Below are 23,337 nucleotides of genomic sequence, written 5' to 3' on the forward strand. Positions count from 1 at the left end.
CACAGGCTGAGGTAGGATCTCACACAGCACAGGCTGAGGTAGGGTCTCACACAGCACAGGCTGAGGTAGGGTCTCACACAGCACAGGCTGAGGTAGGATCTCACACAGCACAGGCTGAGGTAGGATCTCACACAGCACAGGCTGAGGTAGGGTCTCACACAGCACAGGCTGAGGTAGGATCTCACACAGCACAGGCTGAGGTAGGGTCTCACACAGCACAGGCTGAGATAGGATCTCACACAGCACAGGCTGAGATAGGATCTCACACAGCACAGGCTGAGGTAGGATCTCACACAGCACAGGCTGAGGTAGGGTCTCACACAGCACAGGCTGAGGTAGGATCTCACACAGCACAGGCTGAGGTAGGGTCTCACACAGCACAGGCTGAGGTAGGGTCTCACACAGCACAGGCTGAGGTAGGGTCTCACACAGCACAGGCTGAGGTAGGGTCTCACACAGCACAGGCTGAGGTAGGGTCTCACACAGCACAGGCTGAGGTAGGGTCTCACACAGCACAGGCTGAGATAGGATCTCACACAGCACAGGCTGAGATAGGATCTCACACAGCACAGGCTGAGGTAGGATCTCACACAGCACAGGCTGGCCTTCAGTTTACTATGTAGCCAAAATTGGCCTTAAAACTTCAGTTCTTCCGTTTTAGCCTCTAAGGTACAGTGATCACAGGCACTTCCCACAAGACCTGGTTTCCTCTTCTACTTCTACCCTCCCTCCCTTTTCTATCACAGGGAAACTTCGGGCATCTTGGCATTAAAGTTCTAAGTATTTCAGTACATATTCCTAAGAAGGAGGACTCACCTTTAATCTGAGCACTTGGGAGGCAGAGGTAGGTGGATCTCTCAGTTCGAGGCCAGCCTGGTCAACAGAGTCAGTTCCGGGACACCCAAGGCTACACAGAGAAACCGTCTCAAACAAATAACCACCCTCCCAAAAAACAAAAAAGACTGAAAACAAAAACGAGAGGGGGGGGGGAATATAGACACCTAATCACAGACATCACTATCCAGCCTACAGAAGTTACAGGCTATGGCAATATCATCTAATACTAAAGCATTCAGGAGGCTGTGTGGGAGGGCTGTAAGTTTAAGACAGCCTAGGCTTCATAGTGAGACCCTATTTCAAGGGGAAAAAAGTTAGTTTCTTAGTTGTTCCCAAAATGTTCATTGCAGTTGTGTGGTTGAGGGATGACCAAGGATCCAACCAAAGGCCTCATGCTAACTTGGTCATCGTGTGTCTGCCTTTACATTACTGACAACTGATGGGTGCAGGCTGCCGTAGTGTACAAGGCTCTGTTCCCCGGGGATGAGATGCAGGTGCAGGCTAAGCCCTGGCAAAGGGCATGTGTGATGATGTACACTGCCCTGTGACAGCAGTTCACAAGTGTGAAGCATGGGCTTGTCTTCTCTGAGAGGTGTGAGCACTGACACTGAAAACACAGGATTGTCTTTTCCTCAACCCCTCAACGGTTCAGCTTTTGTTTGTGTGTGGAAGCCAGAGGTTGACACTGGATGTCCTCTTCAACTCTCAGCCTTATCTTTTTAGACAGGGTTTCTTTGGAGTGGTTGGCGAGCAGTCCCGGGAACCCTCCTGTTCCTCCCACTCAGGGAACAGCAGTAGTGGTGAGGAGCCCAGGCCCATGACTAACGGTAAAGTGTGGGCAGTGAGGAAGGGAATGGACCGACTACAGGCAGTCACCGTGCAAACGACTCGTGTGCCTTCTCACCCTGATCCCCTCTTACCTTCAATTTTCTCCTGCAGTGTGTCCTCTGGAAGGTCTGAAGCTAATGCAGCCAGTTTACTCAAGCCAAGAAGGGTTTTCTTCTTTGCAAAGTAACGAGTTTCCATGTTTGCCAAACCTAGCAGTGTTGTATGAGCCTACAAAAACAAAACAAGAAAAGCTGTCTGAAAGGAAGGCATGTTGGTGAGTAGTGAGCCTAGCTGGGATCTGTGCTAGGCACTAAGCAGTACACAGGGGACTCTCAGGTCGACACGGCAAGCACTGGAGAGAACACACTTTAATTTGCACTGCTTTTTACTCATAATGAGTTGTTTGTGTGTGTGTTTGTGCACATACACAGATGTGTGCAGGTCAGAGATGTTTGGTACCCCCCCCCCCCAAGACAGGGTTTCTCTGTGTAGCCTTGGCTGTCCTGGACTAGCTTTGTAGATCAGGCTGGCCTTGAACTCAGAGATCTTCCTGTCTCTGCCTCCCCAGTGCTGGGATTCCAGGCGTGCACCACCACGCCCAGCCTGGGTGTTTGGCGTCTTTATCAGCTGCTCTCTGACTTCCTTTACGAGGCAGGACCTCTCACTGGCTGCCCAGTGAGCTGCAAGGATCTGCCTATCTCTGCCTTTCCAGTACTGAAATCTTAAGTGTGCACTGCAGGTCTGGCTTTTTCCATGGGTTCTCAGGATGCGAACTCAGAGCCTTATGTTTGTGTAGCAAGCACTTTACCGACTGAGCCACCCCTGCAGATCCCATGATTTGAATTTTCACTACAAGTCATCACCAATGATTTTATATAAAATTAATGAAAGTGTTTATAATTCAAAACACTGTAGTAGACCAAGTGCAATAACCTATACTTGGAGTATTGGAAGCAAGATAAGACCACTCCATTATGTGAGGGGAGAGGAAGTGTGCTGGAGAGTTTCTGTCAACTTGACACAAACCTAACCCATGAGGAAGAGGTAACCCCCACTGAGCGATCACCTCTGTCTACTGCAGACTGACGTGGAGGGCGCACCGTGGGCATCTGCTCTGAGGCAGATGGTCCTGGGCTACATAGAAAGGCAGCTGAATGAGACTGAAGACAGTGAGCAGAGGCTGCCCTCGTGGTTCCTGCCTCTGCCTGAGCTCCGACCGGACGTCCCCCAGCCATCACTGTGAGAGGGATGTAGAAGCCAAACAAGCCTTGTCTCCCTGAGGTGTTCTTGGTCACAGTGTGTCTCAGTGCAACTGAGGGCAAACCAGAACAGAGAGCGTGTGCTAACAGCCCATAACACACTGTGAGCTGACAGAGAGCGTGTGCTAACAGCCCATAACACACTGTGAGCTGACAGAGAGCGTGTGCTAACAGCCCATAACACACTGTGAGTTGACAGAGAGCGTGTGCTAACAGCCCATAACACACTGTGAGCTGACAGAGAGCGTGTGCTAACAGCCCATAACACACTGTGAGTTGACAGAGAGCGTGTGCTAACAGCCCATAACACACTGTGAGCTGACAGAGAGCGTGTGCTAACAGCCCATAACACACTGTGAGCTGACAGAGAGCGTGTGCTAACAGCCCATAACACACTGTGAGCTGACAGAGAGCGTGTGCTAACAGCCCATAACACACTGTGAGTTGACAGAGAGCGTGTGCTAACAGCCATAACACACTGTGAGCTGACAGAGAGCGTGTGCTAACAGCCCATAACACACTGTGAGTTGACAGAGAGCGTGTGCTAACAGCCCATAACACACTGTGAGTTGACAGAGAGCGTGTGCTAACAGCCCATAACACACTGTGAGTTGACAGAGAGCGTGTGCTAACAGCCCATAACACACTGTGAGTTGACAGAGAGCGTGTGCTAACAGCCCATAACACACTGTGAGCTGACAGAGAGCGTGTGCTAACAGCCCATAACACACTGTGAGCTGACAGAGAGCGTGTGCTAACAGCCCATAACACACTGTGAGCTGACAGAGAGCGTGTGCTAACAGCCCATAACACACTGTAAGTTGACACGCCTTTACTGTCTATGCTCTTAGAACGCAACGTCAAGTTTAGACACACACACACAGTATGAAAAGATAAAGAAAGCTAAAAACATATCTATACCATAAAAGTGTATGTTTGAGAGTCCGTGACATGGCTCATCAGAAAAACATGCTTGGTACCAAAACTGACCACCTGAGTTTAAGCCCTAGAACCTGTAGTGGAAATAAGTAACTCCCTCCAGCTGTCCTCTGACCTCACCACCCAGTGCCCGTGCATGCGCACACGCAAAATGACGTAAAAGAACGTTCAGTGGGTGTGCATGCTTTAGTCCCAGCACTCGGAAGATAGAATCAAGTAGACCCCGTGACTCTGAGGCCAGCCTGGCCTACACAGTGAGTTCTAGGTTAGCTAGGGCTACATAACAGAGATCCTGTCTCCAATGAGAAAAGTCTAGATACTAACCTTTTATCAGCTGTATGGCTAGAAACAATACTTTAATTATTAAAAGCCAGATTAATTAAAAAGACTTAAATTGGAGGATTTGAACTGAATGTCTGTGTGGAAGCCAGCTGGCTGGCATTGGGAGAGGGCCCTTTGCTGTTGTTTGCGAGGTCAGTGTAGCACCCCGGGCAGCCCCCCAGAGACATGTCGGTGAACCCAGGTCATGATCAGTTTAACTAGCTGTGGGCTGCATGTCTGACCAGGCGCAGCAGTTGCTGCAGGTGGCGCACTGACAGTCACCCTAAGTGCATTCTTCCAAGAAAGCAACATTTTCTACAGTCACCCCCACCTGCAGATGATGTGTACTCCCAGTAACACCCCTGCCACACCGCCCAGCTTCCCTGATGCGCTGGCCATGTTCTCCAAGCTGCACGCCTCTGAGGGCTTGCAGAGCAGCAGCCCCATGACAGCTGTAGCCTGCTCCCCCACCCAACCACCTGACGCCCTGGATCCCACTCTCTGCCCCAACTACTTCCGCCATCTCCACTGCCCGCAGCCCAGTGGCCCCTGGAGCACCACAGGGACACCCAACAGAAAGCCACAGCAGCAACGAGTAGCCAGAGAGGATACTGATGGCACTGGGCTGGAGCGGGGACAGTCCAGAGTTGTAGGGACACAGGAGGGCTGGGGAGGGGGGCAGTCCAGGGTTGTGGGGACACAGGAGGGCTGGGGAGGGGGGCAGTTCAGGGTTGTGGGGACACAGGAGGGCTGGAGCAGGGACAGTCCAGGGTTGTGGGGATATAGAAGGGCTGGAGCGGGGACAGTCCAGGGTTGTGGGGATATAGAAGGGCTGGGGAGGGGGAAATGGAAGGGGGGGGTTCCTTGAAGATCACACTGGGAGGTTTTATAAGAGAATTTTTGTGGGTGGGTGGGGGGGGGCAGTAAACGTCCTGAGCCACTTGAGTCCTTTAGGAAAGAAACAACACTTAAACTGCATAAGCAGGTGCTTCTCATAACCAAACCATCTTACCTTTTCTAATTCTTGACTATTAATTTCATGTAACCAGCTCAGATGCTCATGGGCTTGCAAAAAATTTGCCAACTGTCCATGTTGAGAAATGGGCTGAGATAATAATTTGCCCCGCTTTCCTTTTTCCAGGTACCAACGAAAGAGAAAGTCTGAAAAATTCTACAACAGTAGACCAAGAATACACTGTTAGTAAAATAACTTAAAAAAAAAAAAAAAACCAAAAAAACCCACACAAACTCCCTCTCAATGACCTTCAAATAGAAATCTTTCAAGTTTTATTTTACACTTGTTTATTGTTTGTGTATGTGTGTACGAGTGTGCGCATGCCATGACACACATGTGGAGGTCAGAGGACCACCTGAGCAGCTGGTTCTCTCCTTCCAGCATGTAGGCTCTAGGGACCTAACTCAGGTCACCAGGTGTGAAGCCACCTTGCAGTTCCCCAAGTAGAACCTTTCAGCAAGTATTATAAGAATACATGTGTGCTCAGAGGGCAGAGGCAGGCAGACCACTATGCGCTGTGAGTTCAAGGCCAACCTGGTCTACAAAGCTAGTCCAGGACAGCCAAGGTTAACACAGAGAGACCCTGTCTTGAAAAAAAAAAAAAAAAAAAAAAAAAAAGAATACATGTGTGAGGCTGGAGAGATGGTTCAACATCTACATCACTGACTGCTCTTAAGCAGGACCCAGGTTCAATTCCTAACACCCACACAGTTCACAACTGCCTGTAACTCCAACATCCTCCTCTGGCTTCCTCTAGCACCAGGCATGCATGTGGTGTGCAGACACACGTGCAGGCAAAACATCCACAGACATTTCATTAGAAAGCAAAACAAGACAAATGTCCCATATGGCTAGTGTCTATCCACATGGACAGTGCGTTCCTACACCTGAATCCAGCCACCTCCCTGACAAACATCTTGAAGGCTCAGTGGGGATCCTGCTGAACGCAGCAGTGGAGAGCACACTTGTTGCTCTTGCAGAGGAGCTGGGCTTGATCCTCAGAACCTACATGATGGCTCACAACCACCAGTAACTACAGTTCCAGGGGATCTTATGCCCTCTTCTGACCTCCACAGGTCATACATACATGTGCAGGCAAAACACTCACAAGCAGAAGAGAAGAGAAGAGAAAAACACTGACATTAGTGCTAGTAACGGAAGGCTGAGACACTTGTCCTCTGGGAGCAAACCACCAAATATCACTATTGGAACCTAGTTATAATAAAAGCTGTTTCCAGCCAGATATAGTGGTGTGCACCTTTAATCCCAGCTCTCAGGGGTAGAGGCCGGCAGCTCTTCAGGGCTATACAACACAACCAGCCACCTGCTTTCATGGAGGTTTTAAACCCCGCATGTCAAAGGGAAGGGCAGGTGGATGTCTGGAGCTCAAGGCTTAGTCTACAAAAGGAGTGGGACTCTATCTTGGAAAACAAAAGCAAAACAAAACAAAACCTGTTGTCCTCAGGCACACTGGCCAATACTATAAGCCACTGACAGCCACTTATAACCAGTGGCTCTCAGTTATCACATGGGATTCTAACAACAGCACCAAAAGGGTGGGGTTCCACACAGATAACCATGTGAGTTGGGGTGCTGGGGAGAATGAGTCCTTTGATCTCCTAGTTTGGGCTCCTGATGCAGGACTGCTGGCAGTGATGGAGACTCAGTCATGAGACAGACAGGCTCCCCAAGGGCTTGAGGCCAGAGGCACGCTGAACACGAGAGGTGCAGGCCCGACCCGGCTACCTCTGCCTCAGCCTGGGGAGCGACACTGTCTGAGAGGACAAAAGAGCAGCCTTTTCTAGTCTCGTGGCCTTTTTAATTACACGATGTCAAAGCAGAGAAGCCCCCTTAGCATGTAAGAAGCAGGCAGCTGAAGCCAGCAGGACGGCCAGACTGAAGTGACAGCAGCACTCTAAAGCAGAAGAAGGAGAACGTGCAAAACTGAACAGCAATGTCAGCGGCAGCAGGAACCCATGGGGAATTTTAAAAGTCACGATTGGTCAGAAGCACTTGGCACTGCCACAGAACACCAACTACACCGTGCCTACACACAGGCCTGTCACAGCCTCGGCGGTGACGAGGTCAGCACAAACATAACTGCTTGGAGGCCATGTTCTCAGAAGGTTCTCTTTGGATGCTGTGACTGTACTGTAAAGGATCTGTAGTGGCATTCTGAGTTTTATACAAAATTCCTTTAACAGTAGAGGGAAAGGGCTTTTACAAGGTCAACTCATGGGATAATCTAGCTACACACGGGACAATCTAAATCACGCTGGCAGCATCCATCAGGCATTGAAAAGGGAACATTGTCTAAAATCAGAAAGCTGGCAGTCAGAACTGCTGACACAGGAGGCTGTACAAGAAGCCTGGGCTCTGCCTGTGAGGGTGCCTGGTTCAAGTCTCAAGCACCCACGTCCCCGCACCTAAGAGGTCCTGCTATACTTAAACAAAACTGAACTCCAAAAGTGAGACATTTCCCAAAGGCCAGAGAGCTCTCAGCGTCTGTGTGGTGGGCTGAAAGAAACGTCCCCTGTAGTTCTGGGCGTTTGGCCCCCGGTCAGTGGCACGCTGTGGAGGTCTAGGAGGTATGGCCTTGCTGAAGGGAATATGTCACTTTGGCATGAGGATGTGCTCATACCATTTCTACTTTGCTCTCCTTGCTCGAGGATCAGGATGTGAGCCTTCAGCCTTCTATGGCCATTCAGTTGCCCCACCATCACAGACCACAACCCTCGGAACTCTTCTGTAAGTTGCCTTAGCAATGGTGTTGTGTCATGGCATAGAGAGGTAACTAACACAGCCTATTTACTTAAGGACGGGTCGGCCTGAGGGACAATGTAACATGAAATTCTGCCATCTCCTTGTCTGAATCATTTCTCACGTCAAAGCCACAGCAGCTTTCTGGAAAAGAAAAGCATCAGACAGCGTGGCATGCTACATCGCCGCGCCTGCCCCCCACCAGTGTGGTCGGTCACCTGGTCAGCAAACTGGGTCATGTAGCGCTGGAGTCGGGCCTGGTTGTCTGTCTGCTCACACATCTGTACCAGGATATCGAAGTCACAGTACTTCTCCGCCAGAGACGCTGCCCACGGGTACTGGCCCAGTGTGACTGCAGGAGAAAGAACAGACATGCAGCTAACCTGCCCATTATCGATCCACCTAATCCTTCCGAGAAGGTGGTGCAGCCCCGGCCCACCACCGAGTCCCCGGCTGACAGTTCCATTGCTCACTAGGACATGCTTTCCCGGCCTGGCTATGAAAGGACACTGCTTTCTGTTCAACAGCTAGGTTGTGCCACTGCGCCCTCGACCAGCTACTAGCAGGCCGTTCTAACACCAGCTGTTCACAGCAAGCCTGAGGGGCTAGAATGCCAGCACGCAGCAGGCTGGCCTCTCTGGTGTCTGTTCCAGAGTAAGTCATTTTGAAGAAGCTACCTGACAGGAACCCAGAGAGGCGTCCACATGTGCCTGGCTCTGCCTCTGGTCACAGGCAGATTGACTCTGCTCAGACTGCACTGCGTGAGCTCTCCAGCCTCCACCCGCCCTGCACGAAGCCCACCGCCACTTCAGACTCTCAGACACTCACGCAGGGGAGAGAGGAGCTCTGATCTTTTCTGCAGGTATTCGACCTCCAAGCTGCTGTATCTTTCCTGGTCGCTGGATTTCTCAAGAGACTTCAGCTGGGAGACGTAACTGTCCAGGAAGCAGTCAATCAGCGCCACGAGCTGCTCCATCACAATGCTGCGCAGGTTGCTGTCAGCCTGCGGGTACACCGTCTGCAGGATGACCCTGTGCTGGCGCAAGATTGCCGTGCGGACACCAGAAGGACCACTTGTGGCTGCAAAGTCCAAAGTAACTTCTAAGAGAGGGTTCCATGATGGCCAGGGAAAGGACCAGCTACCTGAAAACTACATCGCTTCACTGCTCTAGGGAACCACAGCAGGGCGGGTGACACCTGCTGGTGCCCTGATCGAACCCCATCTTTTTTTTCCAGTAGAGATTTTCTTTCTTTTTTTAAATATATTTTATTAATTTATTCATATTACATCTAAATTGTTATCCCATCCCTTGTATCCTCCCATTCCTCCCTCCCTCCCGTTTTCCCCCTACTCCCTTCCCCTATGACTGTGACTGAGGGGACCTCTTCCCCCTGTATATGCTCATAGGGTATCAAGTCTCTTCTTGGTAGCCTGCTGTCCTTCCTCGGAGTGCCACCAGCCTCCCCATCCAGGGGATCCAGTGGAGATTTTCTTAACCCAGGTGTGTGAGATCCTGCTTCCGTCTCAATTCCTTTAATGCCCTCTCACTTACTCTGTGATACGAACATGAAGCAGAGCCTAGTCTCCAAGCCAGCACCTGCTTCTGTGCAGGGCTTAGCACTATAAGACCCAGCAGGTGCCACAAACCCCACTGAGAAAAACAAACAACAGGACAGAATCAGTAAATACACCTTAGCTGCCTGGTGGTGGCGCACGCCTTTAATGCCAGCACTCAGGTGGATCACTGTGAGTTCGAGGCCAGCCTGCTCTACAAAGGGAGTCCAGGACAGCCAAAGCTACACAGAGAAACCCTGTCTCGAAAAACCAAAATGTATACATACATATACATACACACATATGTAAATACACCCAAGGGATTCCATGAGTCTAGAGATGTCACCTAAACTGTTCCTTCATCTCACCCACAAACTTGCCCTGAGGACGAACACAGACTCTAACATGACAGACCAACAGGCACATGTTCTGAACAGCGTGGTACCTGTCCATGGCACATACTCTGGCTCCTCCCTGAGTGGTCCTTCCTGACTATACAGGGAGCTTCTGTGTAGGCGGTAGTGAGTGGCAGCCTGCAGCATGTCCTGCGAAAAGGAAATGCATCATCACACAGGGGAAGGCACAGGCTGTTGTTAATATAATTCAGTTACTTTCTGTGGGATGCTGCGTCTGAGGAAGGCCTGTGTACTAACCTACAAATAAGAAAAACATTTAGCACTTGTGGGTTCCTTCTGCTTTAAAAAATTTGTCTTACTCCTTAATTTTACTTCATTTAGGAAAACTAGAGCAACCAAAGGAGAAAAAAATTGTACTATAAAGTCTACAGGTAAAACTGAAACTCCTTAGGTAATAATTTAAGTAACAAATTTTGACTACTTAAAAAACCAGAAGGCAGTTCAATAAACCATCCATAGCTGACTGAACACAAAACCCAGACATCAGATGTAGTCGCAGGTGCATCCCCCAGCTAAGGGGAAGGCGGAGGCTGGACCAGGAGTCCAAGGCCAGAGACATGAACGGACTTTGACAGCTACACTAACACCAATGCCCCTGCAATGACACAAGAGGAAAAGCTTCTTCAAAGAGTACTTACCAACACAAAGTCAAGCTACAGAAGCTCATAGTATGCACAAAGGAAATACTGAAAAAATGTTAGCTCACTAGGAGGCTGCTGCAGCTTTTCTGAATGTGACAGGCAGCTGTAACCTCGCCAGCTCAGGCCGCTACCCTGGATGGTGGCTCTCTGAGACACCACTGTCACGCGTGTACCTTAAGGACTGTATTGACGTCGATCGCCACCTCTGCCCACTCCTGAGAGTCCAACGCGACGTCACGCAGGACTTGTTCTTCATGTTCCAGCAGGCACTCGCACAGAGTGTCCACCTGGGATACCTGAGGGCGGAGAGAGTCACAGGCGTCAGCCTCTCAGGGATGACGGGTCCCACCTGGTAAGCTATGTCTTCCATCATTCAACAGAAGCTAATGTATTGACTTGCTGATGAATGTGAAACCAACCGAGGCCACAGCTCTTCCCTGTCTCCAGTGGCACCAACACAGCCCGTCTGAGGGGCTAGGACTACTTTATGAAGCCTTGGATAGGCCCAGGCCTCTTCCCAAACTGAGTCAGTGGCAAGGTGGAGGCTGCACCTCCAGAGCCAGCCTATTGTCCTTTTACTGCTGACAAGGGCCGCGAGGTCAGAAACGTCCCCTCTGCTGATTTGAGCAACTCTCTCCTTACCCTTTAGGAATCTGATGTTGCTCCTGCAAGCAGACAGGAGAAAGTAGCACTCCAGGAGAAAGGGAGAGGGGAGGAGGGGAGGGGAGGGGAGAGGAGGAGAGGAGAGGGGAGGAGAGGGGCTCTGCGACAGCTTAGTCTCAGGCCACTGAGAGGACTCAGCAGCTGCCATGCCATACGACAAGTCTGAACCTTGAGATACACATGGTAGGAGAGAACCAACTCCCCAAAAGTTGTCCTCTGACCTCCGCACACGTACCACATGTGGCACACAAGCCTACACATTTATAAACACACACACACACACACACGAGTGAAAAAAAAATTTTTTTTAAAGAAGCTGGTCTTTGACAAAGGGAAACCACCAATGTGCTGGAGAGCAGCTCCTCTGAGCTTCTATGTGTACAGTGCCCAAACTCTTCAAGCCAGCAGCAAGCTAGAGGCCTGAGAGCACCGGCCAAGGACAGCTTCCTGTACTAGTCAGGAGGGAGCTGGAGAGACAAGGGAATGGAGAGCCCCTTTCTTAGTCAACTGTTCACCCCACCTACACGGCAAACAGTAAACAAGACACCAGTGAGGAGTCCAAGCCAACATTTCAATGAGGTCCTCACACTCTACCCTGCCAGGGACGTCCACACAAGGTACAGTGCAAGGAAGACACAGGAAGAGGAGAGCTGGGGTGTGGCTGACCTCTCTGAAGAAGACATCAGCAGGAGTCAGGCTGGACGGGACCTCACACTCCCTCTTGTTCAGGGCGAGTAGGATGGCTGCATTCACCAGGTCCGGCAGCCGAGAGTGGTGGTTTTTGAGTGTGATGGCAGCGGACAGCTTTTCTGCATGTTCACAGAGCAGCAGTCGGGTGGCCATAGGTGTCCCTCTGATTGGATAAGAGCCAAGGCGTCTGAACAAGCCGACCTCATGAAAACAAGCAAACAAACAAATAAAAAACCCAAACACTTGTTCTCAGAAAGTGGTCACAGAAAATGTGGCCACATTCTTCTAGGAGCTTCCCCCTACAGGCCACCTCGGTCGCCATGTTCCCAATATGTATAGGGTATAACCATACAGCCCCCGTACAGGGAAACGCAGGGGTTCCTGTCAGCCACCACACTGTCCCTATCCATGGGGTTAGGGTTTCCACACCACTGTTTACATATAATGATCAAATGGCTTTTCTGGTTTGTACCAGTCAAGTACCCTGGATTACAGACCTTTGGGAAGTGGAAACTTGGAACAAGCACCTCAAGGGATGGTGTCCAGAACCCTGACCTTAGAAGGAGGGCAGACAGGCGCCTCCTGACTGGGCGACCTGGGACCCAGCGTTCACGTAGCAAAGATTACAGCCATGGGAACTAGGAAGCAGCAAGAGTCGAGTCGTGCAGCAGCGATGGACCACTTTCCACACTCACACTTCCTTCATTAACGAGTGACCCCATTTCTCCTACCCCCACGCCTTCCTCTGCCTCTGTACACCCTAGCAGACAACTGTTTAAACACACAGGGGCTCAGCCAGCAAAGTCAGTTAGATCAGGAGTTCACAGCTGGCTTTGGTTACAAATTCCAGACTACATAAGACTCTTATCCAAAAAACAAAATAAAATAACCTCTCACAAATGAGCTCTTTTCAAGACAAGGTTTCTCTGGATAGCTCTGGCTGTCTTGGAACCCGCTCACAAACGAACGCTAAGAACTCAGAAAACAAAGGGTCTATGTCACTCATGAGTGTCTGAACCTTGTTTTGTCTGATAGCATCTCGACTTTCTTATTTACAGAAGACTTAGTAGCTGATGAGTACTTCACTATGGTGACCTGTCTTCATTCCATTTGTTCATTTGATTATTTTTTCCTTTTTGAGATAAGGGCACACCATGTAGTTCTGGATGGCCTGGAATTCACTGTGTAGACCAGGTTGGCTTTGAACTCAGGGTTCACCTGTCTCTAGGTGTTGGGATTAAAGACGTGAGCCATCATGACTGGCTGATGGTTTTGTTTTGTTTCTTAAAAAAATATTTACTTATTTATTGTGTACACAGTGTTTTGCACACCAGAAGAGGGCATCAGATCTCATTATAGATGGTTGTGAGCCACCATGTGGTTGCTGGGAACTGAACTCAGGACTCTGCAGGAGAACCACTGAGCCATTTCTCCAGTCCCTGGCTGATGGTTCTTAAGGTCCAAGTTACAGTTACATGATTTGAATTCCTTTGCCTGCTCCCGTGTTGAAAGCACAGTTCCTCTGTGAGAGCCGTCAGCAGGGAGTGCTCAGGGAACCTTGGAGTGACTGCTCAGTGCACTGACGTCACTCCAGCCACAGTGCTAGCCTCACTTCCTACCCCATTCAGGAGAGTAGCCACAAATACACAAGTACTTCCTCAGAGCACTTGGTTGTGTATGTCCTGCTCAGTGAAAGAGTTAAGGTGATGAGCTGGGCATGGTGGCCCACTCTCCATCCCACCACTCAAGAGGCAGCGGTAGGTGGATCTCTTCCAGGCCAGCCAGGTCTACACAGTGATACCTTGTTTTAGAAATACAAAACAAACAAAAAGCCCCTACAAGCCAGAGAAGAAAACGCACACACAAAAGGCACCACAGAAACAGGACTGCATATATAAAACTAAAGCTGCTGGCAGCTGGGCCCCCGTTAAGTCCTCCCGGTCGCTGCGTGCCCACACCCTGGCTGCCTGTGACCCCCGATAAGCAGGTGTGTCCACATTTGTGATCAGCTCTCAGCACACAGCTTTTCAGTGTGATTTTGCCTTCCACAGTGTAAAAAGAAGCTTCTTGATCTCTTCTACCTGGTCCACGTCAAGGTCTTCCTAACAATGTAGAACAATGTACAGACATCCATGTTTTTACACAAAAGCGTTAAGAATGCTCGCATGAGGTTCTGACGTTACAAATCACTGGTCTTAGGCTGGTGAGATAGCTCAGGGGGCAAAGGCACTGTTTGATCCCCAGAAAGAAAGAAAGCTCCTGAAAGTTGTCCTCTGACACCCACATGTGTGCCAAGGCCCTGGGACTGCTTATGCTGCATCGACACATAATCCAGGTCCCTCCGAGGAAACACCTCCCTCGGCCAAGTTGGCCTGGGCTGAGGCTTACCTGGTGGAGGAAGTCCACCAAGAGGCAGTGCGCCTTCACCTTGTCCTCCAGCTGGTGCAGAATGATCAGGGAGCTGTTGCTGAGCCCAGGGGCCTCTGTGAGAGCACGGAAGTGAGGTCAGGCACAGAAGCACTTTCAGAACAACGGCTGACAGAAAGGGACAAGTGAAGAGGGTCTAAATGGAGCAGAGCAGCAGTCTTTTAATAAAATGACATCATTCAGAGTTCTACAACTGGATGTGTAACTCAGCGCTGGCTCACATTTGTAATCTCACCTCTGGGCAAACTGAAGGAGATTATAAGGCTAGCCTGGGCTACAGAGTGAGTTCCAGGACATCCTAGACTACGAAGTGAGACCTTGTCTCAAAAGAGTTGTTTTGTTTTTCCCTCCAAGACAGGGGTTCTCTGTGTAGCCTTGGCTGTCCTGGACTCACTTTGGAGACCAGGCTGGCCTCGAATTCACAGAGATCCGCCTGCCTCTGCCTCCTGAGTGCTGGGATTAAAGGCGTGCACCATCACACACCTGGCTTCAAAAGAGTTTTCAAATTAGAGAAAAACCTACCAGTGTTGAGACTATACTTATTCAAAACAAAAAGTGTGCCCTGGTTTTGCCACCATATGGCTCTTCTTGGTTGTCAACTTGACTACATGTGGAATTAACTAAAAATCTAAGCCACCGGGCACAATTGTGAGGGATTTTTATTTAACTGGGTCATTTGAGGTCAGAAGACTCACCATGACTGTATCTGGGCCACACCCTGTCATGGCAGTCAAGTGAGGACATGGAAGAAGGAAGCTTGCTCTCCGTCTGCTTGCCCTCGCTCCTACTGGCAAGTCCATTCCTTCACTGGCATCAGAACCTACTGAAGACCAGCTGAGACGTCTACTCTTGTGGACTGAACAACTACTGAACTCTTCAACTTTCTTTTTTAAGGAATACTAAATTTATTATGTATACAGTGTTCTGCTTGCATGTATGCCAGCAAGCCAGAAGAGGGCACCAGATCTCATTACAGATGGTTGTGAGCCACCATGTGGCTGCTAGGAAGTGAACTCAGGATCTCTGTAAGAGCAGACAGTGCTCTTAACCACTGAGCCATCTCTCCAGCCCAAACTCTTGAACGTTATGTTGGTAGACGATCATTGTTGGACTAGCTAGACCCCTGCTTGTAAGGCACTCTAACAAACTCCATATATATATTTATTTGTTTATTCTACAATTCTGTTCCTCAAGAGGACCCTGACGGACACATCAAGTTCTTCCAGGAATAAAATGATGAGAATCCTGAGGACTCGCTCCAGTGTCCCCCAGAGTCCACTCTCTGACACGTAGTGCCATCTGTTCTGGGGCCCTTTTCAAAATATGCCATAGGGAAGGTCGCTCCCGTTGCTGGGGAGACTAGAGTGTGTGTTGGGAGCCAAGAGACCCTGGCTGAGCTGAGAGACCCTGGTTGTGTTGAACTCCAGCTGACCCTTTCCAGCCAGCCTATACAGAAAGAACTTATCAAACATTTTGCCTGGCAACGGACAAACCGCAAACATCGTGCTTGGCCCCAGGAGAGGGAACTTGGCCCTGAGAAAAGGAACACTCAGTGTACCGTGGCCTTGTAGCCTTTCTCAGAAGTCACGGTACATGAACATCTGACGTGCTGTGGTCTCTGGGAGAGGACCGCGGGGCCACCTGTCTCCTCCCCCCGCCCCACACATTGTCCCAGGGGTTCCTACCCCGGAAGATTCTGTACTTTCCCACTGCTCTCCCTCCTTCCCCCGCCCTTCCTGAAGCACACTTTAAAAATCATACACCGGCTTTCAGTAAATGACTCTTGATAAGACTTCCTTTCTAGAGTCGTGTCTCTCTCCCGCCCATTTTTCATTTACAGGCCGCGACCCCCTTCGAGAACCCGAATAACTAAACCTGCGGGACGGGGACAAGTGTGTGCTGAGTGGCCACTGACGGCAGAACAAGCCCTGTGCCCTGCTTTCACCATGATGAGCTGGTGACTTACCCTGGGGGACGGACTCTGCCCACCGTGGGTCTGAGGCTGGGTAGTCATCTACCAGGTCCACGCTGATCTGAGTAACGGCCTTGTCTAGTTCAGAGTCTGAATCCAAGTCAGCGTGAGAGGAAAACAGCTCATCAGCCATCGTCTGAGCACGGCCCAGATCTTTCCTGCAGGGAAATGGGAACACAAATTTACAGCAGAGGCAAAACACTCCCAAACTTGCCACAGGAACGTTAACTGCGGGGTTAGAACCACACACACAGCTTTAGCCCAAAGGGCTATTAACAGCGTACCATGGAAGACAGTGTCTGTGCAGCTACAGACTCATTACCACACTGGATATCCTGACAGGCCAGACGATGACTATGACACTGAAATCAGCCCTTGGCTTCAGAGAGTCACAACGCAGGGGTAAGAGCACTAAAGAAGCCGTGGCGCATTCGTGGGCAAATGCTCCCACAGGGAAGACCAGACAGAACTGTGATGGTTCACATGTTAACTTGACAGGGTCTGGAGCACCCTGAAGGCAAGTCTCTGGATTTTCCTAGTTGGAGTAGGAAGACTCATCACTTCCCAGATTGAATAAGAGTGACCCCATCACACTCCCCACACCACCCCATCGCTGCACACGCCCACTCCCCACACGACCCCATCGCTGCACACGCCCACTCCCCACACGACCCCATCACTGCACACGCCCACTCCCCACACGACCCCATCGCTGCACACGCCCACTCCCCACACGACCCCATCGCTGCACACGCCCATTCCCCGCACGACCCCATCGCTGCACACACCCATTCCCGGCACGACCCCATCGCTGCACACGCCCATTCCCGGCATGACCTCATCACTGCACACGCCCATTCCCCACACGACCCCATCACTGCACACGCCCATTCCCGGCATGACCTCATCGCTGCACACGCCCATTCCCGGCATGACCCCATCGCTGCACACGCCCATTCCCGGCATGACCCCATCACTGCACACGCCCATTCCCACACGACCCCATCACTGCACACGCCCACTCCCTGCATGACCCCATCGCTGCACACACCCATTCCCGGCATGACCCCATCGCTGCACACGCCCATTCCCGGCATGACCCCATCACTGCACACGCCCATTCCCGGCATGACCCCATCGCTGCACACGCCCACTCCTCACACGACCCCATCACTGCACACGCCCACTCCTCACACGACCTCATCACTGCACACGCCCACTCCCCACACGACCCCATCGCTGCACACGCCATTCCCCGCACGACCCCATCGCTGCACACACCCATTCCCGGCACGACCCCATCGCTGCCACACGCCCATTCCCGGCATGACCCCATCACTGCACACGCCCCATTCCCCACACGACCCCATCAATGCACACGCCCATTCCCGGCATGACCCCATCGCATCGCTGCACAACCATTCCCGGCATGACCTCATCACTGCCACACGCCCATTCCCGGCATGACCCCATCGCTGCACACGCCCATTCCCGGCATGACCCCATCGCTGCACACGCCCATTCCCGGCATGACCTCATCGCTGCACACGCCCATTCCCGGCATGACCTCATCGCTGCAGAAGCAGTGTGACAAGCCACCCTCCTGCTACTGTGCACACATCCCATCACCCCTGTGACAGAATGATCCCTCCAGCACTAAGCTACAACAAAAGTTGTCCTTTCTTAAACTGTTTGTCAGCTATTTGGTGACAACAATGAGAAGAGTGACATACCACGAAGCACAAGGAAGGACAGCAAACCCATCCGAGGGCAAGGAAAGTTCTCTGGAGGAAGAGCTAAGAGAAAGGAGCTGGCATCAGCCTCCCACAGAGCATGCGCTGCCGGTCAGCAGGGAAGCTGCGCCAGGCAGGGTTTCTATCGCCATCATGGAACACCATGACCAAAAAGCAAGGTGGGGAGTATTTGGCTCACACCTCCATATTTCTGTTTATCACTGAAGGACATCAGGACAGGAACTCAAGCAAGGCAGGAACCTGGAGGCAGGAGCTGATGCAGAGGCCATGGAGGGTGCTGCTCACAGGCTTGCTCCTCATGGCTTGCTCTGCCTGATGTCTTACAGAACCCAGGACCTCCAGCGCAGGGATGGCACCACCAACCACGGCCTGGGCCTTCTTCTACTAATCACTAATTGAGAAAATGCCTCACAGCTGGACCTCATGGAGGTATTTCCTCAACTGAGGCCCCTTCCTCTCTGATGACTCTAGCTTGTGTCATCTAGAAAAGAAAGTTTGGGGGGAAAGTTCCAGAGCAACATCCTGAAGGACAGTGAGCCCTAAAAAGAGAACGCTTCTAAACTGGGCAGAGACATGAGAAAATAACCATATCCTGAGGAGGCCAGGACGAAGGTAAAGGCGGCTTCATTCAGAAGTGGAAACACACAAGCTGCAGCTGTGAAGCTACACGAGTCAGGCCTAGAGCTCTAGTGCAGGGACTTTCCTGTGAGGAGTCTACTTCCTTGAAACTCCTGGCGAGCCGCCCTCAGCCTCTCATACGCCCTGGGAGCCTCAGGCACAGCTGTGCTGGGCTCAGCAGCGTTGTCCCTCGGGCCACTTAGGCCTTTCCATATCTGGCAACCGTGCTCTGGAAACCACCCCAACCGCCTGCATCAGGTCGCTAGGACCCCACACTCAGGCCCACCCAGAGCCCATGGTGTCCTTTCTCTGGAAAGGATTAGTTAGGATAAAGGTCAGGGTGGCCCTGAACCCAGTGACTGGAGCTGTTATAGTCATGTGCTGAGTGGAGTGAGACAAGCCTGAAACCCCAGCATTAGTGAGGGAGGATGAGCTCAGCTGTGGGCCAGCCGAGGCTGCATGAGGAGCCTGTCTGAAAAGAGACATCACGAGGAAGAGGCAGTGCAGACTACAACCAGGAAAGAAGCACCAACAAGCCCAGAAGTGGCCATGGCTGTTAGGATGAACAAGGAGGGAGACATGAAGTGCTCCCCAGAACCTCCAGAGGACGTGCGGGCCCTACTGACTCTGTATGTCGGATGGGAGCCCCACAAGCCAGAGTTTACAGTAATTTGTTTTGGCAACTACAAGAAACCAAAATAAAACCTACAGTTGCTAGCTGCATTAGCATGGACAGTTGACAGAACTGTCACTACTGAGAAACAACCCAAGTCTTCCTAGTAAGACTGAACCATGCACTAGAAGGGGGCCATATAGAATACTACACGGTCTAGTGGTGCCCCCACCCGGACAGGCCAGGCAGTGCAGCAGACCGTTAGCAAGGCAGTCTTAGAGGGACAAGCGTAATAATACCCTTCAGTGAGGGGCAGCCACTCTGCACCACTGAGTGGGATGGCAGGTCATGACCTAAGAACTTGGCAGCAGAGGCAGTAAATGCTGAAAAAGCAAGATGTGCTAGGCAAACTGCTTCTCTCCTCTCCTCAAGCCCCCACGAGGAAGGGCACAGGGCCAGAATCAGTAACCATGCGCCAAAGCCTCAGCCCTGGGAAAGGCTCGGGCACGATCATCCTCATGTCTGTTCAAACGTGAACCAACTCTCTCTACGAAGGAACAGACACGATAGGCAGGAAACGTGCTGATAATATCGCAAGTGTGAACCTGAGCCCCTGACACCTCTGCGGTGGACTCACACCCAACACCTGGACCTCACAGTTGTAAAGGCGCTGTGGCCAGAGCACACCCTAGCACAGCAGGAATCCCGCACTCACAAACACACCCCACAGCCAGTGAGCCAGTGGGGGCTTAGGCTCCAGGGCTCTCTGCACAGGGGGTGACTCACGTGCTAACGGTTAGGAAGATATGTGATCAGGACAGAAAGGGCTGAAATGATCGCAAGTGTGAGCAGCCGGCCGGAAGCTGCAGACCTAGTCCTCCTACAGGCTGCAGGGATGGATATACTGTACAAGAGCTAACCAGTAATTAAGAAGGTTCCCCAAACTCTCATTTAAAAAATATTTTGCATTTATATTTTCTGAGTAAAGAAAAATGAAAACCAAATAATATGAGGCTAAAAAAACAAAAACAAACAAAAAAACCACCATCAAGTTTTATCTATTAAGTTTGACTCTCAGGAGTATTTGGCAATGTTTGAAGATGACGTGGTTACAATCAGCAGGGGGAACGACCAGTGTGGTCCTGGCTTCTAGTGGAGAGGCCAGGGGTACTGTTCAACAGCCTGTAAGTCATCAGATACCCCCAAATGCCAATGCAGCGATCAAAAACTACAAGAAGCAAAGAGTGGCCAGCCAAGGCCCTACAAACATGAGGTCCAGGCATGAAATGGCCAGACTCGAATCTGAGCACAAGAGCCCAGCTGGGACTTGCCCAACTGCCACCTGACCTGATCTCCAACAGCCAAACTGCAGAATCTGAGCTTGGCTGAAGAACCACTAGGTTCTGTGGTAACTAGAGGTCAGGTAATGAGCAGGGGTGCTTCTCTCAAACACTCATAACTCCATCTGTAACTCATCTGCTTGATACTTTATGAGAGAGACCTTGTCTGCTGTCTTCAGGACAATTTTAGTGGTCACTGCTTCTCACGGAGGCCGTGTTAGCTGATGCTCCCGACCCGCACGGGGTCTCGTGCGGCTGTCAGGCTCAGATACTCATGAGTAGAACCCTAGCAGCCAGAGAGACTCCCTCTAAATGGCACAGCCCTACAGCTAGCTCTCACTACCCACCAGTGCACAGCAAGCACCAGTAAAATGTGTCCCACACACGTGAGGTAAGCTGCGATTTTAAAATGTGCTGTGACAGCTGAGCGCAGTGGTCATGCCTATAAATCCAGCCCCAGAGAGGCAAGACAGGAGGAGCCACCTGGTTTACACAGCAAGACCCATTAAAACTACAGGGCGGTGTGAGTGGATGTGGGGGAAGTGTGTGGGGGGGGGGGAAGGGGGGCAGGGTTAGCTGTTTAGGAGACTTGCTGCTCTTGCAGAGGACCTGGATTTGATTCCTACCACCCTTACCGGGTGCCTCAAAATTGACTGTTAACTCCAGCTCCAGGGAACCAGATGCACTTTTCTGGATTCTATGAACACATGCACACGCGCGCACACACACACAAATAAACAGATTTTTAAAAATGTGCTATACCTGCAGTACTGTAGAAATGCAGCTTTAAGCAGTTTTGTTTTATCTTCATGGGCTACAGTTTCATTTTTTGTTGTGGTCTCAAAAACCGTACTCTGCAAAGAAAAAAGGCTATTGCTTAGAGGTGAAGGGTCATTCCCACTCGCTGAAGGAGGATCCTGCCACAGGACAGCACACACCCAGAGCTGTTTGCCAACGACCAATCAAAGCCCTAGAGAAAAGGCAGGTAACTCAGAGCTTTTTCATCAAGGCCAGTGCTGTCCCAATTGTCCTTGTGCTTAGCACATTGCGCATTACCAAGCACACGAGGAGCGACACATTAAGCAGGATTCAGGAAAGCTGAGAAGTGGGCAGTGTGGAACATGTCAGGGGCACACAGCAGCAATGATCCAACAAGAGGAAAGACAGCACATTCTCAACACACTGCCAAATCCCTTCCATTTCCTTTTTTTTTTTTTTTTTTTTTTTCCGAGACAGGGTTTCTCTGTGTAGCCTTGGCTTTCCTGGACTCACTCTGTAGACTACTAGGCTGGCCTAGAGCTCACAGGGATCCGCCTGCCTCTGCCTCCCAAGTGCTGGGATTAAAGGCGTGCGCCACCACCGCCCAGCTCACTTCCATTTTCTTGTTTCAATTTTTTACTTTATGTGTCTGAGTACTTGATTGCATGTATATGTGTACACACACGAGTTGTGCCTGATGCCCCCAGAGGCCAGAAGAGAACAGGATCTCTTGGAACTGGAGTTACAAATGGTTGTGAGCCACTATGTGGGAGCTAGGATCGAACCCATCTCTCCAGCATTCCCCCTCTCTTTTTTTGAGACAGGGTCTCACTAAGCAACCCTGGCTGACCTGGAACTCTATGTAGCCTAAGCTGACCTCGAACTCACAGAAGTCCACCTGCCTCTGCCTCTAAAGTGCTAGGTTTGAAGACGTGCGCCACCATGACCAGCTCCATTCATTTCAACTGTTGTTTTTTGTTGTTTCAAGATAGGGTTTCTCTGCGTAACTTTGGTTGTCCTCAAACTTCAGAGATCCGCCTGCCTCTGCCTCCCGAGTTAGGATCCAAGGCGTGCGCCACCACGCCCTGCTTCAAAATGTAATTATGAAAATGGGCCACACGAAGTTTAGACATGGCAGCATATGTCTATTATTCCAGTGCTTGGGAGAACAAGGCAAGAAAACCGTGAGTTCAATCAGTCTAAGCTACACAGCAAGGCTGCCTCAAAAAAGAAGTGTGCACACGAGATTTACAGACTTTAGATAAGCTGCTGCCTTAAAACCAACAAAACCAGATATGTGAATTGGTTATACACTTCGGTAGAACAGGAGATTTGTATTTTTAGCAAGTATGAAAATATTCTTTGAAAGCCGGGTGTGGTGGCGCACGCCTTTAATCGCAGCACTCAGGAGGCAGAGGCAGGCGGATCGCTGTGAGTTCGAGGCCAGCCTGGTCTACACAGTGAGTCCAGGATGGCCAAGGCTACACAGAGAAACCCTGTCTCAGAAAACCAAAAAAAAAGAAAAAAAGAAAAGAAAAGAAAAGAAAATACTCTTTGCAAACATTTTTATATTACCAGCTTTGGGGTTTGTTGAAAGGTAAATACAATTGGCTATATTAGTGTCAGAATAATGTTTCTTGAGTGAAAAACAAAACAAAACAACAAAAAAACAAACAAAACAAAAGCCTCTATGCATTATTTTTAGCCTTTTGTGACTGAAGTGTTTTTGTTGTTTAAAACTCCCCAACTTACAAAGATGACTCAGGTTTCAAGATAACAAAGTTGGTTTCTTATTCACTTTTCTGAGAATTCATCCTCTGTGGTCACTGAGTTGGCTCAGTGGATAAAGACATTTACTTGCTGTGCAAGTCTGACAACCTGAGTTTGACCCGCAGAGCCCATGTAAAGTGCACACAGGTCTGCCTGGCAC

General features: G+C 50.5%; 1 protein-coding gene across 1 annotated transcript in view; it reads right to left on the reverse strand.

The window, feature by feature from the left end:
• The window catches only part of Nup133 (nucleoporin 133), a 57,631-nt gene that overhangs the window by 11,555 nt on the left and 22,739 nt on the right, over positions 1-23,337 (reverse strand). The window contains exons 12-21 of the mRNA XM_051168581.1: positions 21,411-21,502; positions 16,318-16,481; positions 14,313-14,407; positions 11,901-12,125; positions 10,745-10,867; positions 9,960-10,059; positions 8,788-9,039; positions 8,178-8,311; positions 5,197-5,355; positions 1,758-1,893 (exon numbers count right to left, since the gene is read on the reverse strand). Of these exons, the coding sequence (XP_051024538.1) occupies positions 1,758-1,893; positions 5,197-5,355; positions 8,178-8,311; positions 8,788-9,039; positions 9,960-10,059; positions 10,745-10,867; positions 11,901-12,125; positions 14,313-14,407; positions 16,318-16,481; positions 21,411-21,502 (1,480 nt within the window). The remainder of the gene's footprint in view (positions 1-1,757; positions 1,894-5,196; positions 5,356-8,177; positions 8,312-8,787; positions 9,040-9,959; positions 10,060-10,744; positions 10,868-11,900; positions 12,126-14,312; positions 14,408-16,317; positions 16,482-21,410; positions 21,503-23,337) is intronic.

This window comes from Acomys russatus, chromosome 26 (assembly GCF_903995435.1).
Source record: "Acomys russatus chromosome 26, mAcoRus1.1, whole genome shotgun sequence".
Lineage (NCBI taxonomy): Eukaryota > Metazoa > Chordata > Mammalia > Rodentia > Muridae > Acomys > Acomys russatus.